This window comes from Danio aesculapii, chromosome 15 (assembly GCF_903798145.1).
Source record: "Danio aesculapii chromosome 15, fDanAes4.1, whole genome shotgun sequence".
Taxonomy (NCBI): domain Eukaryota; kingdom Metazoa; phylum Chordata; class Actinopteri; order Cypriniformes; family Danionidae; genus Danio; species Danio aesculapii.
In genome coordinates this window covers 12,885,383-12,897,649 of record NC_079449.1, presented here as the reverse complement: position 1 = coordinate 12,897,649, position 12,267 = coordinate 12,885,383, and the positions used below count along the sequence as shown (strand labels likewise).

General features: G+C 36.0%; 1 protein-coding gene across 1 annotated transcript in view; it reads left to right on the top strand.

Moving 5' to 3' along the window:
- Positions 1-12,267, top strand: part of col4a3 (collagen, type IV, alpha 3) — a 49,196-nt gene that overhangs the window by 14,299 nt on the left and 22,630 nt on the right. Inside the window, exons 2-5 of the mRNA XM_056474099.1 lie at positions 920-976; positions 9,913-10,002; positions 12,007-12,051; positions 12,145-12,189. Coding sequence (XP_056330074.1) covers positions 920-976; positions 9,913-10,002; positions 12,007-12,051; positions 12,145-12,189 — 237 coding nt within the window. The remainder of the gene's footprint in view (positions 1-919; positions 977-9,912; positions 10,003-12,006; positions 12,052-12,144; positions 12,190-12,267) is intronic.

The window sequence follows — 12,267 nt, the reverse complement described above, 5'->3', positions numbered from 1 at the left end:
CTCGACCTCCTTTAGTGGACTTAGCTATTTTGGCTATTCCAGAAGCCCTGAGTTGTGAACTCAACCTTAAGTCTGTATGACAGTCGAGTGCAAAGTTATGAGGTCACAAAGTTTGGTCCAATGTTAAGTCAATGGGAGTTTTCTGAAATTTCCGGAACAGTTTTGGGAAAAGTGTAAGTCGGATTAGTTGGAAAAGATATAGCAACTTAATTCAGTATAGTTTGGTGGTTTGGTGTTAGTTTGGTGGTTGTAGTGTAAATGCTCTAGGAGGAGATGCATATAGAAAATAGTCTCAGAGGAAGAAGAAGAAGAAGAAGAAGAAGAAGAAGAAAAAGAAGAAGTTTATATAGTATAACAGTATTTTGGCTTTCTCAAGCCACCATTAGTCAAACATTAGTTATTTTAAAGTAAAATTATTTATTATTGACTTTTTTTCAACATTGTGACTACTAATGTGCATTGAAGACATTCAATCTTGCAAAAATTCAGAATTAAAGGCATAATTTAAGATTTGAAAGGCATTATCTACACTTTCTTTATGAATACTCGTGCAAACTATGAGATGTGAGCTCACTGAATCCATACTTGTCCCTGTCATATATTTTTTTTAATTGTGGAGTTCATCCTTAACAATGCATGCTCATGCAGACAGCCAGTGAAACTCCTATCATTCCCTTAAGCCACGGGTTTATGCATTTCTTCTGAAGATCATTTTCATTCAAATTACAGGTATCTGCAAGGGCACATCTCCTGCCTATAGTCAATTAACTCAGAAATCCTAATGAGCAGATGCTATAAAACCATAAATACCTACAACTTTTAATTGACAGTTTTATTTTTTATTTTCTTTGTTGCTATTGTATCTGTAAATGTATTCATGCAGTCATACTGTTGTTTTTCTGGTTTTTCTATCTCTTAGGGTTGTGATTGCAGTGGGAAATCAGGGTGTGATTGCCAAGGAATCAAAGGACAAAAGGTACATGCCAACACATATAAACATACACACAGACAGACATATCCACACACATTTTTGCTGTGTCATATTGTCCCAAATCCTAGATCACTTTCATCCAGTGTGTTCAAAACAACAGTAGATATCTAGTGTTCCTCAAATTCAACTCAAAGGGATTTTCAGATTATATGAAGCGTAAATGCTGCCCCCTTCTGGTCTTAGAGCTTAACTGCTTGCCAATAAGGTTGGAAGGTTGTCAAAGGTATATTTGAGCTCCAAATAGAATTTTGTCACCATGTCACTTTAAACATGTATGCATTTTTATTGATCTGTTGAATAAAAAGAGAAGATATTTGGTGAATGTTGGTACTGTAACTAAAAAGATTCTGATCTTATTGGGAACAATGGGAACCAAAATTGTTTGGATGAATAAGCCAATAATTTTTAATTTAGAGGCCAAATATCTCTTTAAGTAGGTAAATGGAGTCTTGGTGCTCATAAATATTTAACATGAGATTAAATCTGACTCAACATTTCTAGATCCAGAACTACAGTGAAATGACATATACATTAAAAGGGTTAGTTCACCCAAAAATGAAAGTCCAGTCATTATCTCACTGTGGTGTTGTTCTAATGACCCTTTCTTTTTGAACCACAAATGATTGGCAAAATATATTCCTGCTTTCCATATGATGGTTTTTAATAGGGATGAGCACCAAAGGCACATTATGTAAGATTATTTTAAATAAAATAGCCTTTAAAACACTAGAATAGTCTTATTTATATTCATTCATTCATTTTCTTTTTGGCTTAGTCCCTTTATAAATCCGGGGTCGCCACAGCGGAATGAACCGCCAACTTATCCAGCACATGTTTTACGTAGCGGATGCCCTTCGAGCCGCAACCCATCTCTGGGAAGTCTTATTATATATTGCTTACTTACTTGTATACAGTATCTGCTTACATTATCCTATATGATTTAAAGAAATTAACTATTTTAACAAGGGTTTGACAAGGGCCATGTCCTGTCTTGCCATACTAATGATGTCAAATACCTTCGATTTGAGGTTTGGTTATATAGAAAACAGGGAAACGCCAAAGATGCAGTGTTTAATTAGACTGCACATAGCAACATTAAATAGCCTAAAAATATACATAAATGTATTTAAATTGATCAAACAGTTCTGCTTCTTCTTCACATGATCATGAGCAGATGTTCCAGAAGCAAGGACTGTGACATAATAAAAGCTTTGTGCTGCGTTGTCCCCTCATCGCACTCATTTAGCCTTATTCTGCTTTGTACTATAATGATAATAGGGTTTGAATACTTTAGCTCATCCATAAATGAGTTCTACATGAGTCCAGTAGGATGTACTGAAGGCCACAACACTCATGTCATCATTGCACACTTAGTCACAGCGTCATCACCTTTGTTTGTTGTGAATACATGTCCTCTAATGGCGAAAAATGACAATCTGTGCCTTTAAACTTTACAATTAAAGATGGAAAAGTATCAAAGAATGGTTTCATACAGCATGGTTTGTATATTCAAACAAAATGAACACAATGAACATTTACACAAACATGTGTGTTCAGGAGACTCTGAAAGAGAAGAAAAAGCTCTCACAAGTTTTGAGAATCAAGGTTAATAGAGATGCAGCACAAAATACAACCCAGTTTCTCTAAGGTCAATATATCTGTTGTGACATCACAGCTGCAGCACTGTTAACCCCTTAACTGTGTATAGACATGAAATTGACATGTTGAACTTAAATGATTGCCAATCTTGAATGCTTTGGTGCGTAGATTCCATCTTGGTCTTACTTTAAAGAAGACCCTTGATTTTAATTGCATATTTATTATTGAAATGTTCTTGCCAATATTTCTTTAAAAAAGCCTCGGTTGCTGACATGGCATTAAATAATAAAAAAAAACATTACATTACATGTAGCTGATTGTGCCTTTGTTTATGAAAATAATAAAACAACAAACATATATTTCATTATTTTACATAAAATATGCATTTCAAAACCCATTTTAGCCTAAAATTTACAGAAAATCAGAACTAAATATCTGAACAAGTTTGAGGTCTCAAAAAATGAGCTTTCAGTAAGTTGGCCGCAGTACCAAACATCACCACCAGATGACATACAAGGGCACCCCTATGTTTTGAGGAATATGAACCATATATTTTTTATATATATTTGTAAAGTAGACATACAATTCTAAAGTAGTATGGAAAGTTTGGTGGTATTTGATTAGAATTTAGCCTCTATAAATATCTAAAAGTATTAAACAAAAATTAACATGTAAATTGCTGTAGCAAAGTAATGCTTTACAACTCTGATGAGTATCCTTGTTGCAAACTGATAAATAACTCAGTAATATCTATCAAAATCAGTCACCAGATATGGAAACTAGAAATTTGAATCCTTCAAATGATATATAGTTTTCATGATTGATTTATGTTTAGACTACAATATGATGATTTACTGTAAATGGTTCCACAGTTTGTATGGTGACAGCACATGTTTTAATCTATTACTCTTCTTACATAACATAAAAAACTGGTTAATGTATGTATTCAGAAGTCTTATACGATATATAGAACCAGTTTGGAGAATAATCTTAGTCAAGAAACTACATTAATACGTTTTTGGTGGGGATGTTTTATTGATCTATATTTTTCAAAATGGTGAATCTGTGTGTGTTTTCTGACTGAGGGAGCAGGCAGTACAGTGGCTCGGTAGGAAGCACTGTTACCTCATAGCAAGAAAGTCGCTGGTTCGAGTCTTGGCTGGCTCAGAAATTTTAAGCTTTCAAATCTTTTTCAATCTATTACTCTTCTTACATAACAAAAAAATGATAAAAAGCTGTCAAATATGTATTTAGAAATGTTAGTACTTTCCAACGATATACAGAACCAGTTTGGAGCTTAATCTTAGTCAAGAAATTGCATTAATGGGTTTTTGGTGGGGATGTTTCTAGGCATTTATATTCATCTTGATAGGGGACATTCTACCAGAAACATACTTTTTTACTTATAAAAACAACATAGGCTCATTCTAAAAACATAGCCAAATGTACGTTTCTGGAGACCGCGAATTATGTAGCCAGAGGTACGTATGGCTGCATTTCATTTTTAAAACGATACCGCTATGGCGGTATGACGCCATTCCTTTTCACACTTACCAGCTGACCGCTTACCTTTGTGTGGACAGCTTTCCCGCTGTAACCAGTTTGTCCTGTCAGCTCACCATGTACGTCGGCGGTCTTGAGATGCAGAGAGGAGTTGACCACGACGACGAGGTCCGAGTCTGGTGAAGAACGGTTCCAGAAAGCAAGTAAAAGCAGAATCCAAAACATTAAATAAACAAGTAAATAACAGGGTGAGAATGTGGTAAAATCTAAAAACGTGGTAAAAATCAGGCGAGGGCTTTTCTTTTGCTGGATAGCTTTGAAAATTGTTGGTTGGGTTCATGGAAGTGGGTGGGCAGGTCAATCAATAAAATTAGTTGCGTTTAGGGAAGGAGGAGGGTGGGTCAGTCGATCTGTCAGTCATTCAGTCAGTCAAACAGTCATTCAACAGCGGCCTATGGTGGGTTTACGTGAGAACAGCAGGCGTGAATGGCACTCGCGAGAGAAATTTGGTGGAAACAAATACTGCAAAAAAGTGTACCTCATGGGATGTATTTGGCAGTCTCCAGAACTGTATATAGAGGGTACATTTTCAGAAGGAGCCTGAGTTGTATATGTGACAGGGCTTGACCTTTATCTTTTCGTGCACAAAAAATCACACAAAAACAATCATAAAATCATACAATTCAATGATAGAACGCATCCTTGATCACTGTCAGCTTCTCATCCATCAAATAATGTCACTTCCGAGTCATAGCCTTAAAGGTGTATTGCACGCATTTTATGTTAAATTTAATGCTAATGTGACAGGACTGACAGAAACATGGGGACAACTGTACATTTATTTGTATTACATATTTGTAGTATTAATTTGTAGATTTTATATATAAGTTTATCTTTTTAATCAATTGATGTGAATGATAACAACTTAAACTTGCTATTTATTTTTTCCCTAAATAACAGTTTTTAGCATTACAAAACTATTAAAGCTGTAGGTTCAATAGATAGATTTCCCGTGGCCGCCATTCAAAAAGCGAAATCGAGCCTGCGGTGTTAAGAAAGATGGAAGTATTGCCTGAGTCACACAGGAATGTTGTGTACCTGGCTGTATATCTTATCAGCGAAGAGAAAGCGACACAAATTTATAATTTCACCGCCTTCTGAGTGACCCGAAGGTCCGTTCTGAATGGAAAGTGAAAATAACAAGGTATTTCAGACCCCATTTTCAGCTAAATTAAGGGAAATGGCAATAGTTAGCTAATGTTTTCTTTCCCGAACACACGGTTTAGATGCCATTTATCAAACTCAAGTTAATAAACTGATTCTTTTACTACATTAGACCTGTCATGAAATTGAATTTTGGTACTGAAATAAACCGCTAACATTTAAGCGCTGTTGAATGCAACACCACTGGTTTGCTATTGTAATCACCAGTGCTCAACAGACTTGACTGTAATTGGCTGTGAAGGTCATCAGTTCATTGCTCTTAACCGATGTTTACAGAGTACAAACCACTTTGCAGCTTAAAATGCGCTAGTGTTCGTGTATTTGTGTTTGCACTAGTTAAAGAGCAGTAGACTGATGACCTTAACACCCAGTCACAGTCAATTCTGTTGAGCACTGGTGAACGCTATGGCAATCAGCGCTGTTTAAGAACGCGCTCAGTGGCACTTAAATGTTAGCGGGAAATTGACATTTTTAAAATTTCAGAACCGGGACAACAGTATTACAGACAACACGAGGATGTGCTATATAGGTCTGCAGTGTTTTAAAGCTCACTGGGTTACAAAGGCTGAAGCAGGAAAGTGTCCCCACAGTGTTTACTTGGTGCCACGAACTGAAGCCTAGGAGGACACTCTTAAAGAGATTGTGATTTTGTTTGATGTCCAATTTGCTTTTAATTGTTTAAACTAAACTGAACTGAATGATATTAAAGTGATGTTTACACCATATCTGCATTTTGAAATCGCAGCAACAGCTGGAGGTGTGTAGTCCACAGCATGTTGCTGCAATGTTTACAGTGCATTATACTTTCAGGTTTCTTCCCACCGCAGCCTCGTTTTCATGTTTTAAAATGGTGGCCGCGTGAAATAAATGTATAGGGCTGAGAACATGGACAATAACAGGGTTTGTACATTTGTAAAGTGTTTTTAATAAAGAAAAAAAAAATCTGAGAACCAAATGAATGGAATGAAAGGAAAGGAATATTCCTTTACAGAACAAGTCACAGAAATCAACCATCAGTCCATTTTAGACATTTTTGGGACGATTCACTGTATTTATGTCTTTATTTCAGGGACAGATAATGTACTCTTCTGGTAGAATGTCCAATAAACTTGTTTGTATGTGTGGTTTTTTCCTGACTAAAGCCGCCTTTCCACTGCACACGACATTTGGACACGACTGTCGGAATACGCCCCCTTGTGGCAATCACACAGAATTTTCAGTGTTGTCGTGCAGCATGGGAAAGGAGCTGATTCTCGTGGTGTCTGAAATAAAGTGCAAAAATAGCCTTTATTCTCCGTCTATTCACTATAGATGAATGAATGAATCAATGAATGAATGATTGAATGAATGAATGAATGAATGAATGAATGAATACTAGAAACTCATAGACTTATAGACTCATAGATTTATAAATAGAAATGTTTTTTTAATATAGACTTTTTTTCTGATTCAAAAAATAACAAAATACGCCTACTTCTATTCCTTCATCTTGCCCGCACGGACCTGCTTGGACAACACTGGAATACATCACATTCGGTCAGCCGGTCGGATACGCTCTTTTGTTATAACACATTCAGTTTTTGTTTGTTTCTACCAAACAGCATACAGATTCACAAGATCTCTTGTAAAATATTTCAGAATTCTAAATATTTCAAGTCCAAGGTATGATAATTCACTGTTTACTACCCTAATATTAATGAGTGTAAGACATTATTTAAAATTCTACATTTGTGGTAATGAAAAAACAACAATAAGGGCATGACAAAATACCAACAATCCCAGGGAGAATAAATGATGACTTGCTTTCATTTTTGCGTGAACTATCTCTTTAATCCAGAAGTACCACCATTTTAAAATAATGAATAATTCGCATCTACATTTTTGTTTTATTTTCTTGTCACAAAACATGGTTGTCATCGCATCTGTAATTCTGAAGCTTAGGTCGCCAGGTTCAAAAGAAAGAGATTATTTTTATAATGATGTTTTGTGGTGGTGGGTGGCCTCGTGGCTGTTTCTATGTGAGGTGACAGATGCATTGGCCACCCAGGTGTCTGTATCAGATAAACTGTGCTACACTATTGATGGCCAAAGCTACAGAACACTTATCAGCAATATAAGTCACGCTTCTGCTCCTCTGTATGTGTCAACCTGTGAAAGAATCTGTGTTCTGCTTCTCTATATAGACATGTGTTTGGCATACCTGTCATGGTATATTCATCCTAATAAAAGCTAGTCTGTATAATGGATTTTACATGGGATTAGATAAAGGTTTTTTTTTCCTTTCTAAAAGTGTTTTTGTGTGATGTTGATGGATGTTTCAAAGAATCTTGTTCTATTTGCATCAGAATTCATCCTGCAAGTTGACCCAGTTAACTTTGAAATAACATAAAAAAACTCAGTACTTCTCTCTTATCAAAGCAGGACAGTCATTCTTTTATTTTTAAATGGCTAAGAGCGCTGCATATTTTTTTAATCCTAATGTATTTGCTTTATTCTGCATTGTAGAAGTGTGCTGTTTTCTGCAATTGTTTTGGAACTTTTGATTCATTTACCTATACACTGAAAAAAATTATTCATTGGATTTAATCATTTTTTGTATCACTTTATTTTAATAATCCCTTTCATGCATTTTGTTGAATTTAAGTTAAATTGCATCTACATGCCAGCTAATTCTCATTAGATCATAAGTAGACTGTTGGGTTATGGTTAGTGTAAGTTGACATGTACTTGAAAAGTTTCTTATAGTCAGTTAAATGTCTGTTGAAGGAGCAGTACCAGCAGATGTTAAGCAGACAGTCTACTAATACTCAAATGAGAAGTAATTGGCATGTAGTTGCAATGCAAATTTAGTCAACAAAATGTGCAATAGGGACAATCAAAGTAATATGTTACTGAAAGGTAACTGGATGCAATCAATTTATATGGGCTTATTTTTATCATTTTAAAAAATGTAGTAAATCCAATTAATAATTTTTTTCAGTGGAAATGACTAGGAGTTAGGGTTGCATGGTTTACCGGTACTATGGTAGTATCGCGATACTATCACTCCACAATACTGGTGGTGCCACTGTAGTTTGTAAACAGTAGTATCGTCATTAACGGTCTATCTACAATACATAATGTTGCATGTGGAAAAGTCACGTTTTTGCAACAATACACCATTTTATTTTAATAGTCTGTGGAGCCATTTAAGGTTGCAGGTTTTCTGATGTTTTCTGACGTTTCAAACGGTCACCTAAATCGGTTTGTTGCAGTCAATATGATGTAGTAGCTACAACAACCACAACAATTGAAATTTTGAATTACTTTGGATTGTTGCCTGTGCAACAGGAAACACTGAAACTATTTTTGACCACCTCATGTAATTGGAAAAATGTAACAATTTTCATTTGGTATAATTTGTATCTTTATTTTAATGTATTTTTTGTTGGACAGTTATCTACAAAATAAACAAAAAGAATGAATACATTTTAGGTGAAGTGACATGAAAATAAGGGAATTCTGAATTAAATTAAAGCATTATAGCATGTAAAATATAGTATGTCTAACAATTTTATTTATAATTTGAGTAATGAAGTACAGTATCGCAATACTATTTGGTTTCATGACACTTCAGCTGGTATAGTATCGTAAGATGGTATTAATGGTATTGCGATACATAAATATAAAAATAATATAATAAGACAATACCAGTTTGCAACACTCAAATAAAATGACATTTAAATGTGATTTAAAATGGGCTGAAACAACAAATTTTTCAGTTTTTTTAACAACATAATTGTTTTATGTTCAATCAACTTAAATTTGTAAAAACTAATAATTTAACTTAATTCCTTCATATTGTCCTAACACAAATCAATTGTCTGTAACCCAGCGATATTAGGTGTGTTGCATTCCATTTTAGCTGTTAGTGGACTTCAAAGTGTGCTTCAAATGTTATTCTGACATTTTATTCTGCACTTTGCATCAAACTGCAAAAGAGGAACAATATTATAGAATCACTTTTAAAATCATCGACAACTGATCTGAATCCAGATGACAGACTTGTAATAAACAGAATAATATAATGTAATGCGTTTAGATGCTATTTTAGTTGTAGTTATCATCAACTTTCTTGATGTGAGCGGGGCAGACCTTAATGTGTATAAACTAAACTTGTGTATGTTTTAGATCAGTGTTTCTCAACCACGTTCCTGGAGCACCACCAGCTCTGCACATTTTCCATGTCTCCTTAACCAAACACACCGGATTGAGATCTTCAGCTCATTAGAGACTGAAAGACCTGTAATGGGTGTGACTGACAAAGGAGACATTCAAGACATGCAATGCTGGTGGTCCTCCTGGAACGTGGTTGAGAAACACTGTTTTAGATGATGTGCTTACTCATATAATTGACATATGTTTACCAGGTTTCTTTCTTGCTTGTTTTTACCCATACGCTATGTCTTTATATGATTCCAGTCATACACATTCTGTCACCAAAATAGTAACATTTTCTGATGACATCTGATCTCCTAATGGTGTGTTCTTATTAGCAGTCTTCTGAATGGCTCATGCTGAAAAAGCTGCACTTTATTTATCTGTTTTTGTCTCAGGGTGAGAAGGGTTCTCCTGGTTTGGTTGGTGATGTTGGAGTTCAGGGGCATCAAGGAAAGGAAGGCCCTCCTGGATTTCCTGGCCTGAAGGTACGTTTGCACATGGCTGCGTTACGAGCCTAAGAATTAATCAGAATTATATAATATATAAGGAATTCTCACATATATTCTTAGTAGAGTCCTCTATTTCCAACCTGATCTCATAAGATAAGTATTTTATGTATTAGTGGAAAGGTGGCTAATTCATTATAATTTGTACAAAAAAAGGTATGATTTTTAAATGGAGGCATGTCCCCCAAACCTTTCCCTCATTGGTGGATTAGTATGAGTATATGAAAGCGAATGTACACATTTAGGTACACATACTCACACTATGCTATCCGAACCATGCCTAGGCCCGTTTCCCGGATCGTTTGAGAAGTGTGAGTGCTCTGATGTGAGTGCGGGCCGTCACGGGAGACGGGAGGGGGGACAAGCGTGCTTCGGCCCAGTTCAAGGCAACTGTACATAGTGTGACTACGCCCTTAAACAAATTAGCCATTATTACATCAATAAAAAACATTAAAACCATTTAAAACCTATTTAACTATTCAAAAGTTATCAATTGCAATGAGGTTTTGTTGCTATTTCTATATAATCCCTTATATAATTTTTTAAAAAATAGTTTATGGCACAATTTTATGTTACTTAAACTCCTAAATGAGGATCTTTACCACATTTTTATTGCCATATTCTTGAGTTAGGCAGTCCATTGTAAAATTTGCTTCATGAATTCAATTGTCTTGACATATTTTTACATTGAGTATATACACTCACCAGCCACTTTATTAGGTACACCTTACTAGTACCGGGTTGGACCCACTTTTGCCATCAGAACTGCATTAATCGTTCATAGCATAAATTCAACAAGGTACTGGAAATAGTCCTCAGAGATTTTGGTCCATATTGACATTGCATCACACAGTTGCTGCAGATTTGTCGGCTGCACATCCATGATGCGAATCTATCGTTTCACCATATCCCAAAGGTGCTCTATTGGATTGAGATCTGGTGAATGTGGAGGCCATTTGAGTACAGTGAACTCATTGTCATGTTCAAGAAACCAGTCTGAGATGATTCATGCTTTATGACATGGCGCATTATCCTGCTGGAAGTAGCTATCAGAAGATGGGTACACTGTGGTCATATCATAAGGTCATGGTCAGCAACAATACTCAGGTAGGCTGTGGCATTGACACGATGTTCAATTGATACTAATGGGCCCAGAGTGTGCTAAGAAAATATGCCCCACACCATTACACCAGCACCACCAGCCTGAACCATTGATACAAGGCATGATGGATCCATGATTTCATGTTGTTGATGCCAAATTCTGACCCTACCATGCGAATGTGGCAGCAGAAATCGAGACTCATCAGATCAAGCAACGTTTTTCCATTCTTCTATTGTCCAATTTTGGTGAGCCTGTGTGAATTGAAGCCTCAGTTTCCTGTTCTTAGCTGTTAGGAGTGGCACCTGGTGTGGTCTTCTGCTGCTGTAGCCAATCTGCCTCAAGGTTGGACGTGTTGTGCATTCAGAGATGCTCTTCTGTAGACCTTGGTTGTAACAAGTGGTTATTTGAGTTACTGTTGCCTTTCTATCAGCTTGAACCAGTCTGGCCATTCTCCTCTGACGTCTCTGACCTTTTCTCTTTTTTGGACTATTCTCTGTAAACACTAGAGATGGTTGTGCATGAAAATGTAGATCAGCAGAAATACTAGAAATATGGCACCAACAACCATGCTACACTCAAAGTCACTTAATTCACCTTTCTTCCTCATTCTGATGCTTGGTTTAAACTGCAGTAGATCGTCTTGACCATGTCTACATGCCTAAATGTTATTGAGATGCTGCAATGTGATTGCCCAATTAGAAATTTGCATTAGCAAGCAGTTGGACAGGTATACCTAATAAAATGAGTGTGTGTTCGTGTCAATATACAGTACATAATATATGCACTAGTTTATATTATTTGTGACATTTAACAGATTTCTCATTAGAGGATGGATTAATCTATGTTGATACATAACTATGTCATTTTGTTTTACCGCACAGGGTTTTATGGGTATACCAGGCATCCCGGGACGTAAAGGTTCTAGGGTACGGTGTGTGTGAGTGTGTTCATATATTTCCAGTGACACTTGAAGTATAACTGAACACAAGCCAATCTCTTTCTTGTTCTCGTTTAATAAGGGAATTACAGGGACTCCTGGATTCTTTGGCCCTCCAGGACTACCGGTATTTTTTTCAGTACTTTTTTATTGATACCTTGAACACCATAACTTGATGATATGTGGTTTGACAGAAACTCTTGTG